The sequence below is a fragment of the Streptopelia decaocto genome (assembly GCF_964273445.1).
Source record: "Streptopelia decaocto genome assembly, chromosome: 4".
Classification (NCBI taxonomy): domain Eukaryota; kingdom Metazoa; phylum Chordata; class Aves; order Columbiformes; family Columbidae; genus Streptopelia; species Streptopelia decaocto.
In genome coordinates, this window is record NC_138658.1 from 68,768,648 (window position 1) to 68,795,736 (window position 27,089).

At 39.3% G+C, this 27,089-nt stretch overlaps 1 protein-coding gene across 1 annotated transcript in view; it reads right to left on the bottom strand.

Moving 5' to 3' along the window:
- The window catches only part of CFAP99 (cilia and flagella associated protein 99), a 60,231-nt gene that overhangs the window by 2,959 nt on the left and 30,183 nt on the right, over window positions 1–27,089 (bottom strand). The window contains exons 8-15 of the mRNA XM_082051704.1: window positions 24,984–25,049; window positions 24,043–24,102; window positions 19,103–19,191; window positions 16,664–16,868; window positions 14,775–14,916; window positions 13,474–13,625; window positions 7,771–7,976; window positions 6–168 (exon numbers count right to left, since the gene is read on the bottom strand). Coding sequence (XP_081907830.1) covers window positions 6–168; window positions 7,771–7,976; window positions 13,474–13,625; window positions 14,775–14,916; window positions 16,664–16,868; window positions 19,103–19,191; window positions 24,043–24,102; window positions 24,984–25,049 — 1,083 coding nt within the window. The remainder of the gene's footprint in view (window positions 1–5; window positions 169–7,770; window positions 7,977–13,473; window positions 13,626–14,774; window positions 14,917–16,663; window positions 16,869–19,102; window positions 19,192–24,042; window positions 24,103–24,983; window positions 25,050–27,089) is intronic.

Genomic DNA, 27,089 nt, shown 5'->3' on the forward strand with positions numbered 1-27,089 from the left:
CAGACCTTCCTCCATGCGATGCTGGTTTTCTGGGGGGTGATCTTTAAGAGTCCTGCTTGCTTTTTGCGCTCCATTGTTTTTTCTACAATCTTTTTCTGCAGGTTTAAAATACGTTCATCTTTCATAAGCCTTTCACCAGGCTGGGACTTTCTCTTCTTTTCTTCTTGCCTGAAAAAAATAAAAAGAAGCAATGAGAAGGTAAAATAATATCAACTCACAGAATAAATCCATCTGAACATATATTATCTTGAGAATAATGAATTTGCTCTTGCTTCTGGGAACCAGCTAGACTCAATACAGGTTTAAATCATACAGCTCGATGAATGTGGTATTCACAACTTGCTTATTGTTGTTTATAGAACAGCTTTACTAAACAGTATAGAATAATTTCTTCCCACAGGATGCCATGATGACAATATCTGAAGTATTTCAAGCCTGACATGACATTCTTTAGAAAAAGCAAGTGCAAACACTGTGATAATACTGCAGCTTTTTGCTTGAGAGAACTATCGAGTTTTCCTTATACGATCATTAGTATTCATCTCAATTGCTGCATTCCTTGGCAAATTCTTTTCTATGTAATCTCAATGCCCAGATTCAGCATCTATGGGGTGGTGAATTATTAAGGTTAGTGGGTTTAGGTGAGTATAAATTGATAGAACCATGTGCAGCATAAAAGTAAGGCATAAGAGAGAGGTTATTGAATAGTCTTCATTTTTTTTTAACCTTTCCCTTCTACTATAGATACTTTTCTGTCCTCTGGAGTTGACATTTATCTGGTTTTGCTTACTTTCACCCAACTGGCACAATTTACTCACAACTTCTTCATGTAGGTTACACCACCTTACATAGTGATTCACTTTACATCCAACTTTCTCTTTTATTCAACATGGCCCTTGAATTTGGCTCAGTCAATCTGTAGTATTAATACTATGTCATGGGCAGCTGTGATTCTCTGGCCAAATTTGGAGTCAAAGTAAGTTTCAGATCTGCCAAAGAATATACACAATTATATAATGTATAACCAGGTTATATCTGATGACTTCTCTCGGCTGGCAGGTTTTGTAAAAGGTCCTTCTATATTGCAGCAGTACAACTTTACAATTGCTGTTCTTGGAAACCAGATTAAGACTCCAAATGACCGAGAGCAGAGTGCACTGGGGTGTCATTCAGCTGATACTGTGACTGTTATTCTGTCCATGGCAGCACTAATTTCACAGACTGGCTGCCCCTTGGAAATGCTTGACAAAAGAACTCTTCCCTTATCTCTTGGGTCTGATACCACAGTGTTTTCAGTATGAGGCCCATTCTTTTCAAGGAGCTGGAGAAAGGGGAAGAAGGAAGTTCCATCTCATGTTAAACCCACCAATTTGCCTCAAAAAGTGTCTGTATCAAGATTTCAGGAATCCAAACACTTTGATCATCTTGGGAGGGACGAGATATTCCCAAATCCTCAGGAATGGCATGAAGGGGAGATTTGACCCATGGCACATTCTGAAACGTGACTGTGAACTCTAAACAAGGGGCACAGTTTCTTATTTCCAGTCATTTTCCTGAGACATCTCCTGAACACCTCTGCTCCTTGAGTCATGCTGTCTGCTTAGGATAACACTTCTTTGTCCTCATTAATACTGTGACATACTCTGCTACATAGAGATTAATTTTTAACACTATTCTGTAAATCTAAAAATTATGTGCTATCAATCTAACTGTGAACATGGATTATTTCTATTTGCATTGTAACAAGGCATTGCATTCCACGGGGCATAGGAGAATATAACAATAAGGTTTTGTAAACACTTGATGATTAAATATTGTCAGTGGGAATAAGCAACAAAATCTTTCATTACACACAAATCCACATTCTTGTAAATACATTTACAGGAAATATAGCAAGGAAATATAGCAGGAAATACAGGAAATATAGCAAGAGGTTTAACATCATGAAGCAGCGGCAGCTTCATTCATCAATAGAAAATTATGTGATGACTTATGGAAAAAAATATGCTGAAACCATTTTAATTTGACTTTTAAATTTATTTACCAGCTACTGGTATTGAAAGAGCACCTTGCACAGAAACTAATCTTTAAGAATCATACTAGTTCCTAAAATGTAATGTCAAATATTTGGTCAAAAAAAGAATTTGTTAATTTTCGTTTCTTTTGGTCTCAGATAAGAGTTTTCTGTCCCTTTGTAATTATACCATTACTTAAAAAATATTTCACTACCAAAGGCTTTGAAAAAAAAATGGCAATATTTTTGAAGTCCGTATGTACTTAAAACACTTTAACGAACTCTAGGTTTTGCTTAGTGACCTTGTCAGAAATTACCTTTTAGTGTTAAGGAAAGAGATTAGAGGATTCTTGAATGTGCTCATGGAAGTTTGTATAAGTGTGGGGTATACAGATAAACTACTCAAAGGAGGAAAAATAAGGGATTAAAGATTTAACAGAATATGGATATAAAAGCAAACAGTGAAAATTTCTTTATCTACTGCGGATTTCATCCACAATTCACTTCCCATGTAAGCCATGTGTACAGTCAACAGCAGAAAGACCTTCCTTTACTGTGACAAAGTACAGAACAATTCCATCAGTGATGGGTAAAATATGTCTTTCTACTTAAAATAATATTCCAGGCATTGTAAACTGCAGCTGATATCCCATATTTGTTGTCTCAATGATTTCCTTAGTAGATATGAAGAATTAAAAAAAAAATATAAAAGTATTCTTTTAACTTCACGTTTTACAAACTTGGTGTGGAGTTCGGCAGTCCAGCACCTTCTTATTTACATATCCCTTGAAATTATTTAACTATCTACCCTGAAATTTTAGCATCTGCCCATATGGATTCTAGGGTCAGTAGGTTATCCAGCCTATAACTAAAGAAGCAGAAATTCAGCATTAAAGATTTTCCTGTAGGAAATGAAACCACTCTGAACAGTTGGATTAGGTCTTCTCAGCTGAGTTTTAAAAATGGGGAATCTGAAGACCTGCACAGAGGATTCCCCCCGAAAACCACATTCATTTACATTTTCAAACTCCAGCTGTGCATCAAAAGGAGACAGATGTGTGACACTGAGTCTTAACTGACTCAGTACTTGTAGGAGATGGAGTAAAAATGGCTGCTTGACCATTCTAGGCACCAAAAGACCGACTGAAGCAGCTAGGACTGTGTTTATAAGCTCACCTTACAAAATGGAGTCTTGGGCAATAAACACAAGTATGTATTTTTAAAGCAGAAGTAGGATTGCTTTACAGTGCAATAAACATTTCTTTTTAATTATTTCCTCATAGTCTCAGTGACAAGGGCTGTCTGTACTTCAAAGCACCTTGCCTTTTTCTGTCCTGCACAATGTGATTCTTAGTTATTGCGGGGATGAAAATGAGCCTCTCTGTTAACTGTTAAGAGAGTCATTATTTTGACATTTAAGAACACTACACTATTAGATTGATTAATATTTTGTACTAATTTGAGGGATTTAAGCACTCAAAAATCTGACTCCCTTGCAAAACAATTAACTTATTAAGCACCTAATTTTAGGTGGAGAAGTCATTGTTATTCCTAACGGTGTTTTCCTCATTTGAAGTAACAATTATGAAGCTATATAATCAAAGTTCATTCATAGAATCACAGAATGGTTGAGGTTGGAAGGGGCCTCTGGAGGTCACCTTGTCCACCTGCCTGCTCAAGCAGGGACATCTAGAGCTGGTTGCCCTGGACCATGTTCAGGCGGATTTTTAATATCTCCAAGGATGGAGACTCCACAACCACCCTGGGCAACCTGTGCCAGTGCTTGGTCACCCTCACAGTAAAACAGTATGTCCTGATGTTCTGATGGAACCTCCCGTGTTTCCTCTTGTACCTCTTGTCCTCTTAGTGGTCACCACTGAGAAGAACCTGGCCGTGTCTTCTTCACAAGCCCTCTTCCCATGTTTATGTTTCTGATCCATCATTGCTGATAAATTTTCTCCTTCTGTTTCAATGCTCGTGAAGAACTGATTGCCGGCAGTAGGGACTTGGAAAATAAATCTTACTTCTTTATTACCAACACATGCAAAACCCTAAGTATTTCTGAAATTTTTGAAATTAATCAAATCACAAATATTACAAAGTACAAAACCAAAGACCCTTATATTGCTAATTATTCAGCTTTTTTCATTATTCTAGGCCGTGTTTTTGAAAACCTGAAGCAACAGCCGCGCACAGGGACAGCATGGCACATGTTGGCCTGTTCCATCTTCCCACATCCATGTGCTGCCCCTTCCCTCAGCTGTGTGCTGCAGCCCAGGGCCGTGCTGCCAGGGAGCCTCACAGCTTCTGGAGGATGGGGCTCCATTCTTCCCTCCTTGCCCCAAAGGGACTGACCCCCTAAGTCAGACCTGGACCTTCCAGGGAACATCTGCTTCAGGGAGCTTGTTCTGCTTGGAAAGGACTGTCACAGTCATCCATCCATAACTCTCCCTTCTGTTTTTTCTCCTCTCCTTCTTCATAACCTGCCTTCATCTAGGGGTGGCCCTGACTCAGGGGGAGAGAAGAGGTTGGGGCAGCAGGCACCGTCACGTCACTTGAAAATGAGCAGGAAAACAAACAAGGCAGGAACGTGAGCAAAACCAGAAATAAGGCTGGATTCCATGTACCTCACATTTGTGCCAGTGGCTGGTGGGGCAGTGGATGTGCTACCGTTATCTGTGCGCCACAAACAAAAGGATAGCCTGGGGTTCACTAGATTGGCTTGCAGAGGAGCCAGGAATTGAGAATGTGAAGTTTGGAGAGATGACTCTCCTCTGAATAGCTTTAAACCACATGGATGATGAGAGCGTGCAGTCCCAAGACCAAAGTAAAACCCCCCAAACCACAGATAGAGTGGAAGGAGGGAGCCTCAGCCCCAACTGGTTTGATCGGTTGCTTGGTTCTTAGTGCATTAAATTACTCGCAGTAGCAGAGGTAGCCTGACTGGAATGAAAGGGAATTGTACCTGACATACACGGGCACATCACTTCAGTACCTTATTAGCACATATTCAAACACTTGTAAATCTTCTGGTGCTCATGTTGGAAAGCTGAGAACTCAAATGTTTGTCCACCTTATATGCCAGTGCTGATTTTCAAACTGTGTGAAATTCTAGCAATTAAAGGGATGTCCTGTGTATATACTGAATTGATTCTTAAGTGTTCTGCAAGCACTCACAAAAGCACTGCTGTGATGGATGTCATGGCTTGCAGTCTATTAAAGGCCGATGTCTCTGTAATTTTTCATGTTCCGTTTCCTATTTTGTTTAATATAGCTCATTATATGCTTGCTCAATGTGCTTCTCTTGTGTTGATGTATGTCTGTTTGTAAATGACACTGAAAGGAACCTGCTTAGTAGGGACCCAATTAAACTCCAGCTGACACTAACTAGCACATTTGTTTAGCAGAGCTTAGCTGCCATTAGCTGATTAGCAGTAGCCTTCAACATCATGCAATTTAAGATATAACATGTAATTTTCTATTGATGTATAAGGCTATCTTATGAGGAGCATTGGTAAGATTTGCTATTCTATTCCTGTGATTATGAATTCATTCTGTAAACATAAAACTTTTTACGTCTCCCATGCAGTGTATCAATAGTGCAACCCAAGCAATTAATCACTCACGCTGACTTGATGCATATTTCAGGATTTAAGATCTGTAAATTAGGTTTAACACACAAAGCCTACAGTTTGTTTAGAGAGAAACAAAAGCTGCAGCAAAGTGTCTAGCATTTGTAAATAGGCCAGCATGCTGTATTCCTATATCAACAGAAATAACACCATAGATTTGGATTATAGATGAAAATGCATGAAATAATACAATTCCAAAGAACATTATTTCTGGTATACTTTGAAGATGCCTCTTTATGGTTGATGCTTCCACATTACATACATAGATTGCCTGGGAGCCCTGAAAAGAAATGTCTTATAACATCTATAATGAAACATTGTATTTTCTCTGTTTGGAGAGCAAACAGGGCTCCATTAAAATTACTGTATTACTTATCATGAGTGTGATGAGAAGCTTGCAAAATAAGTATTTAATTTCATTTGGATTCTATCATCTTTGGCATGCTAGTCTGTTCTAAAAAGCGTTTCAAATGTCAGGACATAAAGTGAATCAAAGTTAGCTTCTCATTCAAGCATGGCTTGTTTCAGAATCAGAACAGCTGAATTAAGATCTGAATTAAGCCAAAGAGTCTATTTTAAAGGAACCCATCACTATACAAAATTCACAGACTGCACGCATAGCATTACAAATGATTCTTGTAGTTACTAGTGAAACAGGTTTTATATATTAATAGTACACCAGTTCTTAATGTGTAGTTTGTATCTCTAGCAGCAAGCGGTGGTTTATGTTGTTCTCGCAGGCCTTCACAACACTGATGTGTTGCGATGTGAGTGTATTTCCAGCTCCAACTCCATTTCAGGTTCTTTAGTCTTAAAATCTTTTCTCGATATGTGCCATAGGAGAGAGGGTCACTGATCTATGCAGTCAATCCACTGCAGTTGCAGTTATTGATTCATTAAATTCATTAAACTATCTTCTTAAGCACTAACATAGCAAAACTGCAGTCTTTGGAGATTAACTATCAGCAACAAACCAAATTAGAGCTGGGACTAGTGAGAACCAGTTAAATGAACACATCAATACTGCCTTCTGTAATTGCGATTTAGAACTGGATGATAAATCAATAACATGAATTGAACTCCAGGAAGCCACCTTTGGTATCTCAGCGATAAACGTGAATCTCACATGTCTGAAGACGTGTGCTTTTAACCTCATACAATGTGCCCTCAGAATGCCAGCCTGAACGTGTTTGCAAAATAAATATGGCAAGAACAGGACTAACCTCTCAAACCCACAACGCAAAAAGTGAAAGACAACTTGCAAGGTAACAGTAGCAAGTAGTCAAGACACAGTAAAAATGGCATAAGATCAAGAAGTGTGCCATATTTTATACTTTCACACAGGCTTTCTTCCTTCTCAGCTTTATTTGTACATAGCTTTAACTTAGATTTTTAAACTCCTTGTGCAAGGGACCTGTCTTCTGCATATGTGAAGCATCTATAATGGTTATGGACAATGGATAATAATAATAATGGCTTATGACAATGAATAATAAATACAATAATGAATAATAAATATGAATAATGAATACATAATTTGATCAGAGAGCCTGTAAGCGAAGAATTTTCTCTTTGATCTACTGCTATAATATATTTAATTTATAACTTATTATTGTTATCAGAAAAATCTCTTTCCTAAAGTATTTGGAACTTCTAGAATAAGGCCTGCCTTTTCACATAACCACTGAAATTCAAGGAAGAAAACGATAGCCCTGATGTATTGGTTTAGATGAAAATGAGAGACCCCTTTAAGTGGCAAGCTAGAATGATTCTAATAACATTGAATTAGTTCTCATTAGCTGAAAAGGAACAGAAGAAAGGCAGAACTTATTTCTCAATATATGATGTTGGCTCTGAATCCCGGGGCAATACTTTCAACACCAACTTATGGAGTGTCTTCAACCATAAATGATGAGATAGATTTGTTAAATCTGATGCAAATTATTTTTGAGAATAAAAAGGAAATCTGGGCCCCAGTATAACCCTCGACAAAAGTCAAGGGCAGTGTTTATAAGTTTATTAGAGGGCAGTGTTTTGCTCCCTACCCATTTTCCTCCTAGAGGGACTAGCAAAATACTACCAAAGTTGCAATGTCTTAAATGTCACATGCTGTTTTATACTGACTTGAGAGCAGCTGCTCGTCCAAGTTCTGCTCTGAACATGGAAATCTGGTCCAGTTTTTCTAGAAGAAGTTGTTCCTTAGCTTGTTTTTCATGAATTATCTGGTCTCTCTTTTCTTCCTCTGCTGCCTTCTGTGCTTCTCTGAGCAGAGCGAGGCGTTCACGTAGTTCCACTATCGACATTTCACAAATTAAACCATGGCCACCGGTCTAGAGAACATGAAATATAGGTTTAAATAACACTGTAAATACCAAGGGAAGAGCAAATGAGTAAAACCAGAGTATTTTGATTGTGTTCCGAATCGTGCTGAATACATTTGGACTTAAAGAAATATTGGGATAGCCCTAATCTAACAAGCTGGTTTTAGGTTGTAGAGCTTCTCTTCCGTATGTGTAAAAACCACAAGGCTCATAAAACATTTCATGGAAAAGCATTGAAATATACAGTAGATCAATAATAAATACCATGTATTTGCTGTCCAAAAAATTCTAGTTGACTTATCTTTTAGTTTTAATTAGACTTCTGAAGTTTTAAAATGTTTAAAACTTTTGTTTGTTTTAGTTTGTAAAACAAGAACAGAGTTTACACTAAAAAATACACTATTTTTGTATTTACCTGTTTCCAAAGCATCGATTTGATCTATCACATCACCTACTATTTCTGTCTAAAAAGACTAGGACTAAACAATGCTTTGTACCCAGGAAATTCAGATCTTAATGCCTGAAGTTAAAATATTCAAACTTGAATGTTTAATGAAGGCTTTTAAAAATCCACTTTGCAATGAGAGTGATAATGAGCCTGATTCTGAGATGTAATGAGACTTCTGCACCTTAGTTCGCATAAGAAGACTGATAATTTCTACAGATTTGTGAACACTTGAAGTTCTCAGCCCTCTCTCTTACATATATTCTTCCTTTCCCTATGTCTACACATATATATATCTGCATATGTGGAAAACTTGCATAAACCCACACAAATATTGAGCTTCTGTGTATCTTTCTCTGCAAAATTTAATCCATTTCTCACCAAATGATATTCTATTGTCTATCTTAATATAGTTTTGGTACACAGCTTTGGTGTGTATCTTGTATAATACCATGGCATGTTATAATGGAACATATGGGTGCAGGAAATCACGCTGCTAACCTGACTCTTGGTATATAGTTGTATAACATTAAAAGTGAAACACTGGTTAGGATTTTAATCACGGAGACCTTGGTCTACTTAGTTACGTAGAACTAGTGATAGAAAATTAATGACGACGTTTGGAAAGGATGAAGTGGGGGGGTGTGAAATCCGAAACAACCACCACTCCTCTAAATTGTATTTCTCAGACTGAAATTAAGTGGTAATGATAAACATGTAAGTAGAACTCACTACAATCCTTTAAATGGAGGGATATTATTCAGTTAAAGAGCCTTCATTTTTTCAAGCAATCCTTTTTAGCAGGAAAAAACAACCCCTTGTTTTGAATACTGAGTGAGTTGTTGACAGAATAGTGGTCGCTTTTCTGCTTTTGAGCTTTTTACAAAAGAGAACATGAAAGGGAAAAAAAACAATCAAAAGCCAAAATAAAACCAAAACCAAACAACAAACCGCCCCCCCACCAAACCAAAAAATAAGGATGCTCTGTCGTAGATAGACGCTCAGATTGTCAATTTGGCTGCAATAACTGACTTGGGTTGGGTCTCTCTTCTCTGATCTGGGATCTCACGTAAGCAGCCTGGTCAGGTGCTTGTCCCCCGGGGATCAGCCCCTGGCTGTTGGGAGCGGTGGGTCCATGGAGTGGGGAAAAGCCAAGTGAGATGCAGAAAACAGTGAGTGGGGGTGAGGGGGTGCAGGGGAAACAAAACCACAAAATAGAGTAAGACAAATAACAAGGCTTTACTCTCTGCTGCTACAACATCGGTGCTGAATAGGCATTATGATTGAGTTAGTGTGGAGGATCTAATGACACAAGCTTGTCAGTGAAGGAGAAGGTGTCTTGGGTGGCCATCCCTGGGGGCTCCTCCAAGATCTCCAAGAGTGTTTCCTGCAGTTCTGGTCCCCATAGCTTCTCTTTCTAAAGCTTCGAAAGTTGAGTCAGTAGAAAGAGACCATCCATCTTTTTTCACCTAAATTTTGACTCTTCAATTTTGACTCAGTGGTTTCTACTTCCATGCTCCTCATGTATACCAAACACTTCCTAAACATTGGTCACCGTCAGTAGAAGACTGATCAAAAGTTTGATAAGAGTTGGATATTAAGCGGTCTTTATTTTTGCATCTCTTTGAAAAATATGTACTACCATACGTTACCGAAACAGTAAATGATAATTTATCTGCTTCTCAGATTTCCATTTAGAGTGAATTTGCAAATAGCAAGTGCTGTAATACCTTGCTCCTAATTTAAACTAGTCAGTGACCATAAAGTTGTATTCATAGGAAGTGGAAAGAAAATGTTTTGCCAGAGGTCATATATGCCAGTGGTAGTGTTTGAGCATGGCAAGCAGACACCCAAAAGGTATAGGGAAGATAATTTCCTAGAAGTATAGAATGGTAGAGGCTGAATATTCTGAGTGTCCGCATTTTCAAAATACTCAATGAAGACAGCACAGTGGTTCCTAAAATATGAAAAGTCCTTTACTCATGTTGGTGTTCAAGCAACTGAAATGCCGTCAAAGGAAGAACTGGGTACTTTAAAAATTATGAGTGAGAATTTTATGGACGCATACTTAATTTCTCTAGGCCTGAAAAAGCCTTTTGTAGAAAGAAAAAAAAAGAAAACACACCAGGGCAAGCTATCACCAAAAGTGTATTAGTTCACTCAGAGTACTACAGTAATAGTGAGTATAAGGGAACTGTGAAATTGAGATATAGAATTATAGAAAGATTTGAGTTGGAAGGGACCTTTAAAGGTCAACTAGTTCCAACCCCCCTGCCATGGGAAGGGACACCTTCCACTTGACCAAGTTCCTCAAAGCCCCATCCAGCCTGGCCTTGAACACTTCCAGGGATGGGACATCCACAGCTTCTCTGGGCAACCTGTTCCAGTGCCTCACCGCCCACATGGGGAAGAATTTCTTCATGTCAAATCTAAATCTACCCTCTTCTAGTTTCAAACCATTGTGCCTTGTCTTGTCACTACAGGCCTTGGTAAAATATCTTTCTTTGTCTTTCCAATATGTCCCTTTATATAGTGAAAGGCCACAATAAGGTCCCCCTGAACCCTTCTCCAGGCTGAACAACCCCAACTGTCTCAGCCTGTTGTCATAGGAGAGGTCCTTCAGCCCTCTGATAATTTTTGTGGCCTTCTCTGGACCCACTCCAACATGTGCAATAGCTGGACACAGGACTCCAGGTGGGGTCTCATGAGAGCAGAGTAGAGGGGGAGAATCACCTCCCTTGACCTGCTGGTCACGCTCCTTTTGATACAGCCCAGGATATGGTTGGCTTTCTGGGTTGCAGGTGCACATTGCCAGCTCACATAAATTTTTTCATCCAAGTCCTCCATAGGTCTGCTTCTAATCAGCTCATCCCCTGCTCTGTATTGATACTGAGCATTTCCCCAACCCAGGTGCAGGACATTGCACTTGGACCTTGCCTTGCTGAACTTCAGGAGGTTCACACAGGCACATCCCTCAAGCCTGTTAAAGTCCCTTTCCTCAAGCGTATCAATTGCACTGCCCAGCTTGGTGTGAACCACAATGAGGGTGCAATTAATCCCACTATCTATGTCATTAGGGAAGATATTAAATAGTATTGGTCCCAGTACAGACCCTTGATGGACACCACTCATTACTGGTTTCCACTTGGACACTGAGCCATTGACTGTAACCCTTTGGACGCGGCAACCCAGCCACCTCCTCATCCATCCAACAGTGCATCCACAGCCACTCCGTTTTCAGCAGTTACACTTTTGTAATGTGTAGGATAAGCTTGAATTTTGCATGAATTTTTCATATACGGCTTGAAACCTGCTGTTTTTCTGCTTTTGTCTTTTGAGACGAAAAGAGATGGGACAATGTATTTAAAGCCATATTCTGTACTTCAAAACAAACAGTATTTTAGTGGAAGCTCTATGTGAGGTCGGCAGGCACTGTAAGGGGCAATGAGATGAACTAGGTTCAAAAAAAAGAAAGTACTGACATTCCAGTCACCTTCATTTTCCTGAATGAGAGCCTGTACCATTTTACAGAAGTTGTTGTGATTGAAAAAGTAATGACATTTCCACATCCAACTACATCATACCATTATGTGTTTGCAGCCTACACCTTGTGACTGAATCACCTGGGTAACAAATAGGCAGTGGGACCGTGGTAAGGGCTCTGCTCAGGGTTGACACAATTTGCAGCTCTATGTGCAGCAGTAAAAGACTTGGGGATTGAAGCAGCTTTTGGCTGTTCCGTGCAGACAGTTTACAGGGTCTGTGGTGTGCAGTAATTCTTTGTACTCTTCACTTTCTTCCCCTGCTTTTTCCATTGTGGTTCAGTGATATTTCTCCACAAATGGGTGGAGTGTGTCTGGGTTTGAAAAAAGAGATTTGCTTTCTTTGGCTGGAAAAGAAGTGGAGAAGTGATGGCAGCTGCCATAAAGGCAACTAAAGAAAGTAAAGGCGGAAGGGACATCTGATTTTATTCTTGTTTACTTATTTCACACTTTAACATTAGATGTATGCTAAAATCTGATAAATGAGATGGGGGATTTATCTAGTAGCTGCAAAGACAGTGGGTAGCTTTGGAATCAATAATGGCTCAGTTCTCTTCAGAGGAGCAGGAGATAAAACCAAAGCATTGTATTGACTGTTCCAACAGCCCCATGGAAGGAAGACTTGTTCCTTCTGTATTGTTTCTGTAGAGTAACCATGGATGTTTTTAAAATTTGTGATCTTCATTTGAATACTCATGAAAGAAAGAAAAAATCCAAATAATTATATTTAAATTTCTAGTGTCATTTTATATTATTTTGTGCTATTCTTCTTTCAATATGCACAAGAAAAATGGAAGAGTAGTTTCAGCTACTCTGTTTCTGATTTAGTGGTAAGATAACAGATTTCAGACACTGCCTGAGTCTGGAAATTCTGCAGAAGTGGGCATTGCAAAGCCCAGTCTCAGGCATATCAATTGTTGTACATCAATAGTAAGTCCAAGAAGTTTGGGATACATTTACTGTAGACTTAACCACACACACAAAAGTTATTTCCACAATACGTGCATAACAGCTCAGCAGGTTTTGGGTTCTCTTGACAATCTCATACACCTGAATGTTCACAGTTGTGAAAGCAGAGGAAATTAATTTTGCTAAATTACCATGGCAAGCACCACTGCAATATGAACAACTGTACATCAGACCAAACTTTGTGTTCATTCAGTTCTTACCCAAGACTGACAGATCTGTGAATTTGTGAAGATGGACAGAACACGTTGTAATCACTTGTTGGTCTCTTTTTGAAAGATATCAGGAAACACAGATCCTTTGGCAAAATTGAAAGTTCAAGGGGACTAAGATTTCAGTTATCATCACAATATTCTTCCTGGTAAAATGTTCATTTTATAAACTTTGTGAAAGTTCCAGTTCACATCTAACTGTTGTGTCATGGAGTCACTTTGTATTTCATATCATGCATTCAGACTGATATATCTGCATGCAGTACCCAATTCCACTGTATGTGTGAAAGATGTACAATATATATTTATGTAAACCCAGTAGTTTTCCTTTTTGAGCTTACCTCAGTTAAATCAACAAACTTGTGTCTGAGGCTCGGTAAAGATGCAATAGCTCGTATTTGTTGAATTAGTTCGTATCTTTTCCTAAGCTTCTCCTCCTCTTCTTCTAAAGCTTGCCGAAGAAGTTCTCGATTTTCTTCACAAACTTCCTGAACTGAAAGAAAAGAACTAATCTCTGTGAGCTGGCTGCATATTTTAACACATAGTCCATCTGGAGGAAAATTCATATGAATTTGTGAATAACGATACTAATACTGATCTAAAGGTACTTGAGGGAACCGTCTGGCACTGGTGGGAGGAATGGCAAGAGAAACAAATGAGTACTTCCCACCTCCATTATCTATCATTCTATTCAACATATAAACATACTGTTTATATACACAGACACTCTGAATTACTGCTTTGAAATTTCTGTTCTAATTAGTGCATACTGTTTCATTATGCAATAGTAAAAAAAAATCCATAGTTTTACAAACTATATATGTGATATAAATCATGGAATTGCAAAGGCTGGTACACTTTGCTGGCTCATTTCAGAGTGGCTAATGCCCTCTGCTCCCCTCAGCCCTCCCCGATATACAAGGATGGAGATACACAAGCAGACAAGTCTGCTCACCAAAATATCCACAACTCCAGGTAGCCCATGCATACAGTACATGTTGGCATCGTGTTGCACCGGAATATGTCCAGCCATGCCAGTCAGAGCAGCCTTCTCCATGGGCCTCATTAGCTAATGCATTAACTGGAGAATTTTCTTCAAGAATAGTGGAGGATAAGTAACGCTATTTCCCCTCATCCTAATGACCGGTCTGTCTGGGAGGTGCTACGTCTTTCTCCCTTGTGATACTGTTCTTCTAGGAGATGGTTTTTCTTTCCTTAGCTACAGTCTTCTTCTCTGGAGAAGACCACAATGAGCCACAATTCTTTCACAGTGGTTGCTAGGCAAATCTTCTCTTAATGATATGAATCACAGGAATTTGAGCTTCTTAACTTGATTTGACAAAAAGTACAGTCATATGCTACTTTTAGAGTGAAGGGAAACATTGCAGAACAATAGTGCTGTATTTCTCTCTTTTAAGCAAAGAGTAATTCCAATGACCAGTAGCTTAGAATTCCTGATCTGCCCATTACAAACTTATTCCTGGAATTCATAGTCATACATTTGTGGGAACATATAGCCTGGATCTTTCCCTCAACTTCCCTTTCCTTTCTGTAAAAATTGTAATTGGCCCAGGAAAGTAAAGATACAGTAATTTGGGGACATTTGTCATCATTTCTCATTTTTGTGGCAAAATATAAATACCTATCTGCTGCTTGTATTTCTGGAGCTTTATTTTTGCTTGCTTTGCGTTCTTGTGTCCTTCCACAACCTGCTCCACCAGCTCTCTCATTTCTTTCTGCTCCTGTAGACGTTTCTCTGCGTACTGGTGCATCAGCTCTGCTTTCTAAATGCCAAACGAACAGGTGAATAAAATTTCTGATAACTAGTGATCTGAATGCCTCAAATCGTTGAAACAGCACAAGGACAAATGGATCCAAAGTATTACATCATCCACAAAAGTAGCAAAGGACACTGGCTGCGGACAACACAGAGACTCAGATTTAAGCTCCCTTCTCTATGTTTTATTTCCATACAACACTCCTCCATAGCATTTGCACTTCTGTTTTCCATGATTCCCTCCCCATGTTTCTAAAAGCAGACAAAAAAAGCCATCTCTGGATCTGGCTGTGAGATACCAAGAAAAAGAGTGCCACTCTAACGCACAGCTGGCTGTGTGCCTGCAGGATCTTCCTGGGCCTAAGTTGTGGCCCTGCAACATACAGAAAGTCCAGTTTGGGCTGTCACGTTCCTTTGTCAGTGGAAATGAATAGGAAGCAGGAAACTGGATCTTCCCAGACTGCATTCTTTACCGTACTTTCTGTTTTAGGTGGAAGACCAGAGTTTTAAAAGAGGAGGAGGGTGAGCATGAGAGCTGTTGGTGAATAGGGGACTGGTGCTCAGTACTTATATGTATGAAGTGTTCTGCTTGCATCTGTTGGCAAGTGAAGGGAGATGCCTGGTTAGAGCAGGTTAGAGCAAGTCTGACTTGCACATCCCCAAATCTATGCATATCGGGACATTTCTGTCAACAAATAAAACATTTATGCTCTGAAAGTGAGATGAATATAATAATTACAGTAAATTTGGAATGAGTGTGAGCGATCACACTGTGCTCAGTTGTACACAGTAGGGTTCTCGCTGCAGCCTGTCTGAACAGACATGAAGACTCAATGCCAAAAAAAGACTGAAAGATGTTTTTAAAGGACAGAGAAGGAGCTCATTAAGTAACTTTCCCTTTTGCAGGGTGGCCTTTATGAAAATCTCGGACATTTGCGGTCCCATCTTAAGTTGCCGAGGCACTGTAGAGACATCTGTGAGAGGTGGCCAAGAGAAAAGAAGTGGCTGGCCCACAGGGCATAGCAGCAAATTGGGCTAATAGAAAACAAAAGCCTGTGATGGTGACTATGAAAACTTTTATACCTTTTAATCTAAAGCATTAGTTGTTTCTTTATTGTTTATTTAGTTTATAAGAAAAGCACTGGAAAAATGTAATGTGAGTTTGGGCAAAAATGAAAAGATCTAACAATGTTTTTGGGAAACTGTGATTTGCCGGATCAGAAACTGTGTGAAAGTACTTCTTGGCATAAATATTCAATTTTTCATTTATATAAATCCAAAGAGGGTTATCTGCCTGAATTTTCCCCTAAGAGAGATTTAGGCATGTCAGATAATATGAAATAAATTGAATTATATCTGTTTGAGAAAACAAAATCTTTCATATTTGTGGCTCTCATTTTAACAAGATAATGACATTAGTCATATATTGGTGATTTCATTGCAAATGGTGTTTACTATCTTGGTATGTGTTCAAAAAGGATATGCATAATGACATGAATATAGGAGAGAATGCTTTAGCCTTCTGTTTTTTTTTTCAATTTGCTTTATAAGTGTTATCGGTCTTGTAAAAAGTACTTTAGTGGATAAGCATTGCTGTACCTGGAAGTTATAGCACTATTTTTCCATTGTTTGCAGACCCCAGTGAGTAAAGACACTGTATAGAACTTTTACACCTTCGTATAGGAGGTATCATCTGTGGTATGTTTTGCACAGATTGAGTGTAAGCAAAATTTGAGCGATGCTGTATATATTACCTCTTCTCTCATGAGATCAGCTTTCTTCTTATTTTCTTGAACTACATTCCGATGGGCTAGAACTGCCTCTTCATAACTCAGTTTCCCTTGAAGCCTCCTACACTCTATTTCAGCCAGCTGCTCTTCCAAATCTTTTCCACGCATCTGTTTTTGCCATTCCAAGAATTCAGATGGGTCTCTAGCCCCTTGTAGCAAGTTTTCAACTCTGCAAGAGAGAAGAAAGAGTATATTATTCCAGGGATCTGGCCTTGCAGCCCTGCCTTGGTTTGTAAAACATTTCTAGTCGTTTGTTGTGATACAAAGTATTTGTTCTCTGCAGAGAAAAAAGGTGCTCATGGCAAAGTCATTTGACAGATACATTTTAATCCCAGTCTAAGAGGTGTTCCTACTTTTTGGAAAGCCTGAGAAAGCCAGGCGTGCGTGAGGGCAGAAAGTGCGTGAGGGCAAGGACCCGAAGGCTTTCAGGAGAACAAAGCCCCAAGAGTGGGCAAACTTTAGCTACGTATGGATTCTCATAAGGCACAAGAAGCATCAGGCTGAAGGTATGCACATTTTCTTTGCTTAGAGGTAGAAAGAACAAATAACTCTTGTCTTTGGTGATCTTCTTGGCCACTTTAACGCTGAGAACTAAAATACTTTCTGCTTGATTCTATTTCTGTTTTGTATTTTGTCAATTAAATAATATTGCTGAAGTGAGGCAAAGAAGTATTCAGCTATTAAGCAAAACCATGTTCTTATTTTTTGTGCTGAGAGGGAAAAGCAAAGCCCTGGGGCAGGCCTGTCAAAGTCCTGCAGCAAAGCATTGAATGAGCCAAGAATTAGGGCAGAGACACAAAAATGCAGTGAATTGTGCCTTACTGCTGCTACCCAATGTGTGTGTGTATATATATATGTGTATATATATATATGCATCTGTGGTGTATTAAATGCAGCTTAAGATTAAAACTCATTAATATAAAATAGTGTTAAGTTACAAGGAAAATCTATGTCTTTGCTGAGTGGAAGAAAATTCTGACAGATAGAGTGAAGACTATTATGTGTAATATAAAAGAACCTCAATATACATACATAGCTGATAACAGAACTTGAGTGATGCATAGTATTTTACTGCTAAAATCCCAATCCATACACCAAAATTTGCTAGGTCCTAAGAGCAAATCCAACCTTAAGTAGTCATTCCGGGACTTAAAATCCTAACAATATTAAGTGCTTAGCCTGCTAAGTCAGGCAGATTAGAAATAATACTAAATCAAGATGACACGGTATAGGTTTTATCTTTGTTAAAATTATTAGTGAAATGTTCTGTAATTCTAGTCATAGAATACAACCTGCAGTGGCCATTCAGGAGCCACCCTCTTCCTAATTAATGTCAGCTGAAAACCTGTCCTGCTGAATAAGGATTCCTTGTGTCAGAGGAACCTTTACATCAGGATTTCTTAGAGCCCTAAGTGCACCAGAAGGACCTTCAACCTCTTACTCCCCACCCCTGCCTAGGATTCAGCTGCTTGTGTTCAAAGACGGCTCTGTTGCAGTATAACATTGGATCAGGCTGGACCGAAAAGAGCTGTGCGAGGAAGAGCTGTGACCGTCCTGTTGTGTGTGTGTCCTGAGAGCCACATTTAAGCTGACGTTAACAGCCTTTGTCCTTGCTAAGCTCTGCTGTAGGCCTGCCTGCACCCGGCCCCGTACCTGGTTGACCCTGCCTTGTTGACTTGGCTCCCTGGCTTGACCTTGGCCCTGACTCGTCACTATGGCCTCACTGGGCAATGGCTGGATTGCCGGCTGACCCTGCTGTCTGTCACTGGATCCCCTGCACTGCCTGGCCAGGGCACTGTGGAACTGTGCTGCTGGCAGTGAGGACATTGTCCCCACGTGCCTCGCTGTCACGCTTGGCTCTGGGCTCCTCGTGCCTTGTGGAGCAGAACACTCTTAGACTTCTGTATCTTTCCATGATAGAAATGGACAGGTATTTTTATATACATATAAACAAGTTCAAGGATCAAATCTGGCATGTAGTTGGCTGCAAAACATTGAAGAAAATGGAGGTATAAGAAATTATTTGGCTTAATATACATGCATCTTTTATAACGGACACAAAAATAGATGTGTATTTGGGTCACTATTTATTCTGGAGAATCACAATAAATATAACAAGTGATCCTTATTGGACTTTGCAAGTAGACCCTGGCTAGAGTGTGAAATCAGAACACAATCACACTGTGTAGCATCTACAGTAAAACATTGACTTTAATGCAGACTTTCATTTCAGTCGACTTTCCTCTTTATTTATCAACTGTATTTATAGAATAGCATCCTAATGCCTTACAACAGATCCATTATTTTAGTTTACCTGGAGTTTACATAATCATTTTTAATGTGGTTAATTATTCTATGCCTAGGGACACAAAAAGTAATCTGAGAAACAAGTGTGATTGTTACCTCTTGAGCTCCTGTTCCATTTTCCGCTGATAGAGGGCACCCTCTCTTAAAATAGCCGCAGCATTTAATTTAATAGGTATATTGTCAATCTGTCAGGAAAGGGAATGTATATACTAGAGTTAGTAATGTAAACCATAAAACAGAGTATAAAAACATTTCAATGGGTTAAATAAATCGACCTAAGACACCATAAATTTTGCTTAAAGCATTCATCTAGCATTAATCTGACATTCACAATGAAATTGCATGCTGTTCATAAACCACTCAAGCTGCTTAAGAAATCAGCAAAGTCCCCCAAGTGGATTATAAATTTGTAATCACTCTTGGACCATGTCAAATCCCATAGAATGTTTTCACTTCCTTTGATTTTTTTCAGTGCTCATATACGTAGTGTGCAAGGATTCCATCTGCTTTGGACAAAGAAAACAAACTGCTTCTCTGAAAGACAGTTAGCCAAAACCATTAAAGTGCAACATAAGCAGTATATTTCATAGGAAGGTTTCAAAGTGTTTCACAAATAATCACTATTTAGCTTCAAAATAGTTTTAAGACAACTGGCATCACCAGTTGCCACGTCTGTTTTCTAGACAGTAGAAGGGAAACAGAGTTTTCAGTGACTTTGAGTCCTCATGGTGTGACTTGGACTGGATCCTGTGGCTGCTTTGCAGTTCTTCAATGTCTCATTGCCTTGGGACTAATTCCCAGAAAACCTCTAATGCTGAGGGAGGAAGAAAACAACCTCTTTGCCAGTTAAAAATGTTCGCTGCACCAGCAGGCTATTCAGAAGAAACATATATCACCTTTGCAGACACATATAATAGACCTGATCTGAACCGAGGCAAAGCAGTGCTGGTGGGATAAGAACTGGGATCATTCCTGCAGAAAACAAAGCTTAGTCACGACACATTGACCTAAATCCAGACAAGTTATGTGTTCAGAATCCAAATACATATTTAAATTCCAAATTAACAGCTTAATGAGTGGCTGAGAAACAGAAGCCCAGAATCACTGAAGCTATAGACTGCAAATATTGTATACGCAAATACCTACTGCAGTATCCTGAAATACATACGCTTACTGGAAAAGGGATGTTTTACAATTGATATTAATTAGGCAGGTTTAGGATAACAAACACATGCTATCACCTAGAAATTCACTAAGTAGGATTACCATGTTTTCCACACAGATGGCACATTTTAATGGAGAAATATTAATTACCTGTCTGTTTCTTGACAAAATTATGACAACTTGAAGAATTTAGGAAAAGAAGCAAAACAATGTATTATATTTTATTCCTTTTGTTCGACTCACTATAGTTATTCTTCTTAACGCCTAATGATGTCCTTCCTTCCTTTTGGTTTGCTTCTCAGTGCTCCTGGAAGGCTTCTGCCTTACATGAACAATCCCTCTCCAGCCTGTATTTTACACATTATACTGGCTTAGAGTCGACATTTTCTCTGACATATGTAGAAATTTTCATATTTTTGGCAATTACCTGTGTATAGCGATTTCATGTTCTGTATTTACCAACTGTAATTTGGATAGAAAACTAAACTAATAATGATTATGGAAATACCCTTAACTTAAGTTTCCCGGTTTATTGACTGAAATAGAAATATGACTGAAGTTCATGTAGTCAAAAGAACTAGGACTCCCAAGACATATGCAGACAGGTATAAGTGAAAGAATTGAATAGATTCCTCTCTGTCATGTGGTATCAGGGAAGTTTTGAATTTTACTCATTCTCTTCCTGTCATATCTTCCCTTTTATCAAGATGAGAAAATGGAAACAATCAGGAAAATCACAGAACATTGTAATTCTTCTGGAAAAAAATTTTATTCACTGTTTCCACGTAATGAACACACAATAGCTCACCAAAACCAATAAATATGTAAAGAGCAAATCCTGATATGAGCAAGAGGCAGATTGAGATGGTGATGATGCATTTGTACTGTCTTGTTCTTCTAGTGAAAAGGATGAATAGACATTTTGTAACAGCAATGAGAAATGATTGCTGCTGCATATAATGTGTCTGAGATGAAAAAGATGTGTTTACTATACTGTAGGTGTTCTAAAAAGAGGAAGGGAAAATACTAGTTGGGTAAAACATTATATAATTTCATTAATTTGAGGACAGATTATAATTTTATTTGTACATCTTAGATAAACCTTTCTCTTAGGATCTGTCTACTCACAGAGTTGCACAGGCAGGAAGGCAACGGCAATAGAAAGTATTTTAAAAGTCAATAACAATATGCCTATCTCAGCTTGAATGTTATAGTAGGATCTTGAATATCACCTAACCAACCTTTAAGGCAAATGTGTTTAGACGAGATAAAACTGATTGTGCTCCTAGAGGAGACACTAGCTGGTGTTAGAAGTGGCTCTGATCGATGCTGTGAGATTCCAGATCCATATTTTTCTTTATGCAATTTAGGCAGATGGTTTGACTGTTATTAGTCCACACTAAAGTTTCAGTATTTTAAATTATCAGAAAAGGAAGCAGAATATACAGAGTGTTGAACTAAACCCACATAATTACAGGTCCTGCCTGTGTGGATGAACTATGTAAATGTTTCCCATTTTGGTATTTTCCCCCTCTTTTGAGTGCAGAAGGAACTGGGATATTACTACTTTCCTGTAATTTCATGCTGCTGGATTGTAAGCAAGCAGACTGCATAGGGGCAGGGAAGAACCAAATGAAGTTTAACAAGGGCAAGTGTCCTGCACCTGGGGAGGAACAACCCCAGGCACCAGCACAGGTTAGGGGTGGACCTGAGGCAAAGCAGCATTGCAGCGAAGGGCTTGGCAGTTCAAGTCAACAACAGGCTGACCACGAGTCAATAATTTGCCCTTGTGACCAAGAAGGCCAACGGCACCTGGGGTGCATTAAGAAGAGTGTGACCAGCAGGTTGAGGGAGGTTGTCCTGCCCTTCTACTCTGCCCTGGTGAGGCCACATCTGCAGTACTGCGTCCAGCTTTGGGCTCCCCAGTTTAAGAAGGACCAGCAATTACTGGAGGGAGTCCAGCGGTGGGCTACAAAGATTATGAGGGGTCTGGAGCATCTTTCTTATGAGGAGAGACTGAGAGAGCTGGGTCTGTTCAGCCTGGAGAAGAGAACCTGAGAGGGGATCTCATCATTGTTCATAAATATCTCAAGGGTCGGTGTCAAGAGGATGGACCAGACTCTTTTCAGTGGTGCCCAATGATAGGATGGGGGGCAATGGACACAGACTGAAGCACAGGAGGTTCCATCTGAGTATGAGGAGAAACGTCTTTACTGTGAGGGTGCCAGAGCCCTGGAACAGGCTGCCCAGAGAGGTTGTGGAGTCTCCTTCTCTGGAGACATTCAAACCCGCCTGGACACCTTCCTGTGTGATCTGCTCTGGTGAACCTGCTTTAGCAGGGGTGTTGGACTGGATGATGTCCAGAGGTCCCTTCCAACCCCAACCAGTCTGCGATTCTGTTATAGGTGACACTGTTATTAAAGATAACTTCAGTATGTGATGCCAGATATGCTTTACAAATAGTTGCCAGATGCCCAGCTCCCCAAGCAGGGAATCAGTCTTTCCAAGGTATATATGAGCTGTACCTAAATATGTAGTTTTAAAGAGTAGGTAGACCTGCTCACAAGATATTTAGGGTCGCAATACAAGCACACCTTCCACATTAGATTATTCTGCATATGAACGTAAAACACATGAAAGGTGAAAGATTGAACAATGTAAGACTGAAGATTGTCTGTAGTACAGTTATTGCAGAAATAGCAGTGTGAGCTTTCATGTGTTACCATGTGTTACACCATTAAGGCTGAACAGCCCATTTTCCATGTTTACAATTCTCTGACCCTTGGAAATCCTAGCAGAGAAGCAATCAGTATAGTGGATTTTATGACCTCAGTATGTGTTTAAAGGCAACAAGACAAACATCCAGACTGATTGTATATTGTGTATCAGGCAGTCATTAGCTGGAGTGAGTGCTCAGCATTCCTCAGGATAATATTTTGAAACAGTGATTTACAGACACAAGATTCTTCTGTTCCTATGCTGAGTTCTTAAACCAGGGTTTCACAATTATTTTTCTTCTTCTTTTTTTTTTTTTTTCTGTGCACTATTCTCACAGAATCACAGAATGTCAGGGATTGGAAGGGACCTCGAAAGATCATCCAGTCCAATCCCCCTGCCGGAGCAGGAACACCCAGATGAGGTTACACAGGAAGGTGTCCAGGCGGGTTTGAATGTCTCCAGAGTAGGAGACTCCACAACCTCCCTGGGCAGCCTGTTCCAGTGTCTGTCACCCTCAATGAGAAGAAGTTTCTCCTAAAATTTAAGTGGAACCTTTTGTGTTTGTACCCATTACCCCTTGTCCTATCACTGGATGTCACCGAGAAGAGCCTGGCTCCATCCTCGTGACACTCACCCTTATTTATAAACATTAATGAGGTCACCTCTCAGTCTCTTCTTCTCCAAACTAAAGAGCCCCAGCTCCCTCAGCCTTTCCTCATACGGGAGATGCTCCACTCCCTTCAGCATCTTGGTTGCCCTGCGCTGGACTTTCTCCAGCAGTTCCCTGTCCTTCTGGAAATGAGGGGCCCAGAACTGGACACAATATTCCAGATGTGGTCTCACCAGGGCAGAGTAGAGGGGCAGGAGAACCTCTCTGGACCTGCTAACCACCCCCCTTCTAATACACCCCAGGATGCCATTGGCCTTCCTGGCCACAAGGGCACAGTGCTGGCTCATGGTCATCCTGCATTCCTTGCCATTTTACATAAAAAAACACAATGAACCATAGACGTAATCCATCCCCTTCTCCTGCCCACAGAACTTGGAGTAAAAATGTGGATTTCAGCAAAGTTTGCATCACCACAGAATTTATAGGTGTTTTCACTCCATAGTTTTCAAGTACATCTGACAACATTACCTTAAAGATTACTCACCTTGCTTTGGATCTTTTGAGCCTGGATTGCTGGTTTACTCTCCATAGTGTCATCGGTGTCCTGCAGTTCAAAATAAAAATACATTATTTCATTTCAGAGACAGATTTTCAAGTACTCAGCAAAAGTACTTGATATTTACCAAAAACGACTCTTGAATATTCACCTAGAGTGACAAATACAATCATAGGGGACATATTTTGGAATTGTTATATCCACAAAAACTTGCTATGTACACTAAACTTAGTGAGAATATTTCATATCAAATTATCATTAAAAGGTAGGTCCAAATATTGACTAAAACTTATTGAGAAAAATAATGTTAGAAAAGTAACAGTGATGTTTTGTTTGACTATGAAATGTTACCTATATATATGAATATATTCAGCTCTTAACTGAAATAGACTTTGGGAAAACAAAACAGGGTGTCAAAGCACATTTAATGAAATTATTAAATAGTGGTAGAATTCTACTCATGGTTATTGATTTCATTTTATGGTTTTAGCTACAGATACTGATGTGAAAGTGTCTGGTACCATGGGGATGAAAACAGTGAATAGAATATGCATATGTGGTGCTGAAATGAATATATTACATACATAATTCGGTGACATAGTTGTAAACTGGGAATCAAGCAAAGCAAGAATTCTGTATGAATGGGAACATATCCCCTCAGCTTGGCTGCTCTGTGGCATAAAAGTTAATGGAAAAATAATATGTGGGTTTAGAGAAATATTGCCAGTTTGGAGTTTTGTTGGAGTGGTATCATAGGAAGGCTAACAACATGGATGTGAAATGACAGAACAGCTACATATGACAGCACATAATTCCTATTCCCAAATAAATAAACATTTTCAAATACTTTGAGATATCTTCAAATACTCCAGTCATTTTTCATCTTCGTACTGGGGGATTTCTAGGTAATGCAGTATTTTGTAGCATACCTCTTCCTTTTCAGGCTTCATGGTTGCACACTTGAACTGGTTAGCAGCTGCTTTGAGGAGCGGAGCCTAAAATTAAAGCAATTAGCTTAAAAAATACAGTACATTTAAATTCTCTAATAAGAATTTTCTGTCTCAAAAAGCCTTGCAGCCCAGAGCAGTATGTTGTTTCCAATGAATGAAAGCTTGACTTAGTATTGATATGAATTTTCATTCCTGATTAAAGACTTGAAGTAAGCAAGTCTTGATTTTCTCCATAGTTCTGCCTGGCTGTATCCTTTGCATAGGGCACTGGGCCTTTGCTAGGTCTGCCACTATGAAACTTGTTCCTTATTCAGAATTTGACTTAAAAGCCTCATAATTATCTACGGCACATCAGTACCATCCGTAATATCCATTTCTACAGCTAACAAACAATGGCTTCAGTTTTGAGTTAAATTAGATTCTGATCAGGGGATCAGAGCATCGAGGGCTGCACCAATAAGCACAGCCCTAACAGTAATTACACCTGTAATTTTAAAGGGGGAAGTAAAGGCAACCACATTTCTAGTTTTTGGATATTTCTTTTGGCTGTAAACAGTAAACTCTAATTGAAGCTGTGAGACACAGACTGGATTTTCTAATGTCTTTGTGGCCAACAGTGATCCAGAACATCACACTAGAGTGTGGCTTCCAGTGTTCACACTCCTCCCTATAGGAGCTCAGACGTGGTACTTACAGTGACAGCTGAAGCTTCTGCAAAAATGTTACGAAACACATGGCATTTTTAATGCATATTTCTTTTAACAGTGAACATTCCGGCTTGTTTAGCAAACAGTCCAGGGAACTGACCTTTGTGAATGCTTTGGATGCCTTTTACAACATTCCAGAAGCGACAAAAACCGGTGTTATTGCAGCTATAATTTCTGTGGTGGTTTTTCTTTGTTCCTTGTGTTCATGCATTTCCTCCACTGAAGAATGTGGCTGGTAGTTTAAGTGATTTTATAGTTATCATAGATTTTTGAAAATATAGGCACTGTGGTATCTTGCTTTTCCTCCCTAGATTTTCTAGGAAGTTTGTATGTACAAATAAGCACACAGACCAACAGGCATGTGCTTCCTCCACAATATGGAAACAGTAAAAGGATAAAAATCAAGGTTGTTTTCTTTTATAATGAAATACCAAGCATAGGAAATGTGACGGGCCAGCAAAAGGAATGCAAAGCTTATTCCCCTAGAATCTGTCACACATTAAGGCATTTACTATAGTTTAGGAACAGAATCCAATGCCCCTTTCACAAGGACATGAGGAGAGCCCAGAACAGTGATAAATGGACTTGTAGTGTCTGGTGAAAGCTGGAGTAAGGCATTTTCAGAAGGGGGGTACAGATAAAAAGGAGTCAAATAGCATGCCTTTTATCAAGCTTATACCGGTATTTGATTGGGTGTGGTGATTGCAGTGTGGGGAGGAAGAAAAAAAGTGGAAACTGACATTTAATTAATTCTCTTCCAAGGAGAAGACGACAACAATCTGTTTTAACTATGATAGGAGCTAACTCAATGAGCAGGATTCATTATCAAAGTTTGGATCAAATAACTAGATGTGGTTATTTTTCCAGGCCTTCCCTTCTCCTGCTCTCTTAACACACAGCCTGTGTACTCTGCTTCTTTACAAATCCTGATGAGTTCCCACTCTCTCAGCCTGCTGAAGAGTATGGGGTCCACACACAAAAAAATCATAATCTGCTGGTATGTTAAAACAGTGGGTGATGACGTGGTAATTTATCAGTTACTATAGAAAACAAACAAAAATATTCAGCATATTTTGTATATTGAAGCCTAAATTATTAAGTGAATACCTTACATAGCCACAGATCCTGTTGGAGTACAAGAGCCATCAAACTATTTCAGGCTTGTGAAGAGAAGAAAGTCATTGTGTTTCTGCTGCCTTACATGGCCACTTGCATAATTTCTCACACAGCACTTGTACAGTGAATAAAAGGTGGACCTTGTCTCAGACAATTCATAATAAAATAATGAAGATGGAAAAAGGATGATAGAACAGAAGATAAAAGCTTCATGACTCTAGAGAAAGAGCCAGGAGCGATTAGGTGCAAAAGCAAATACAGT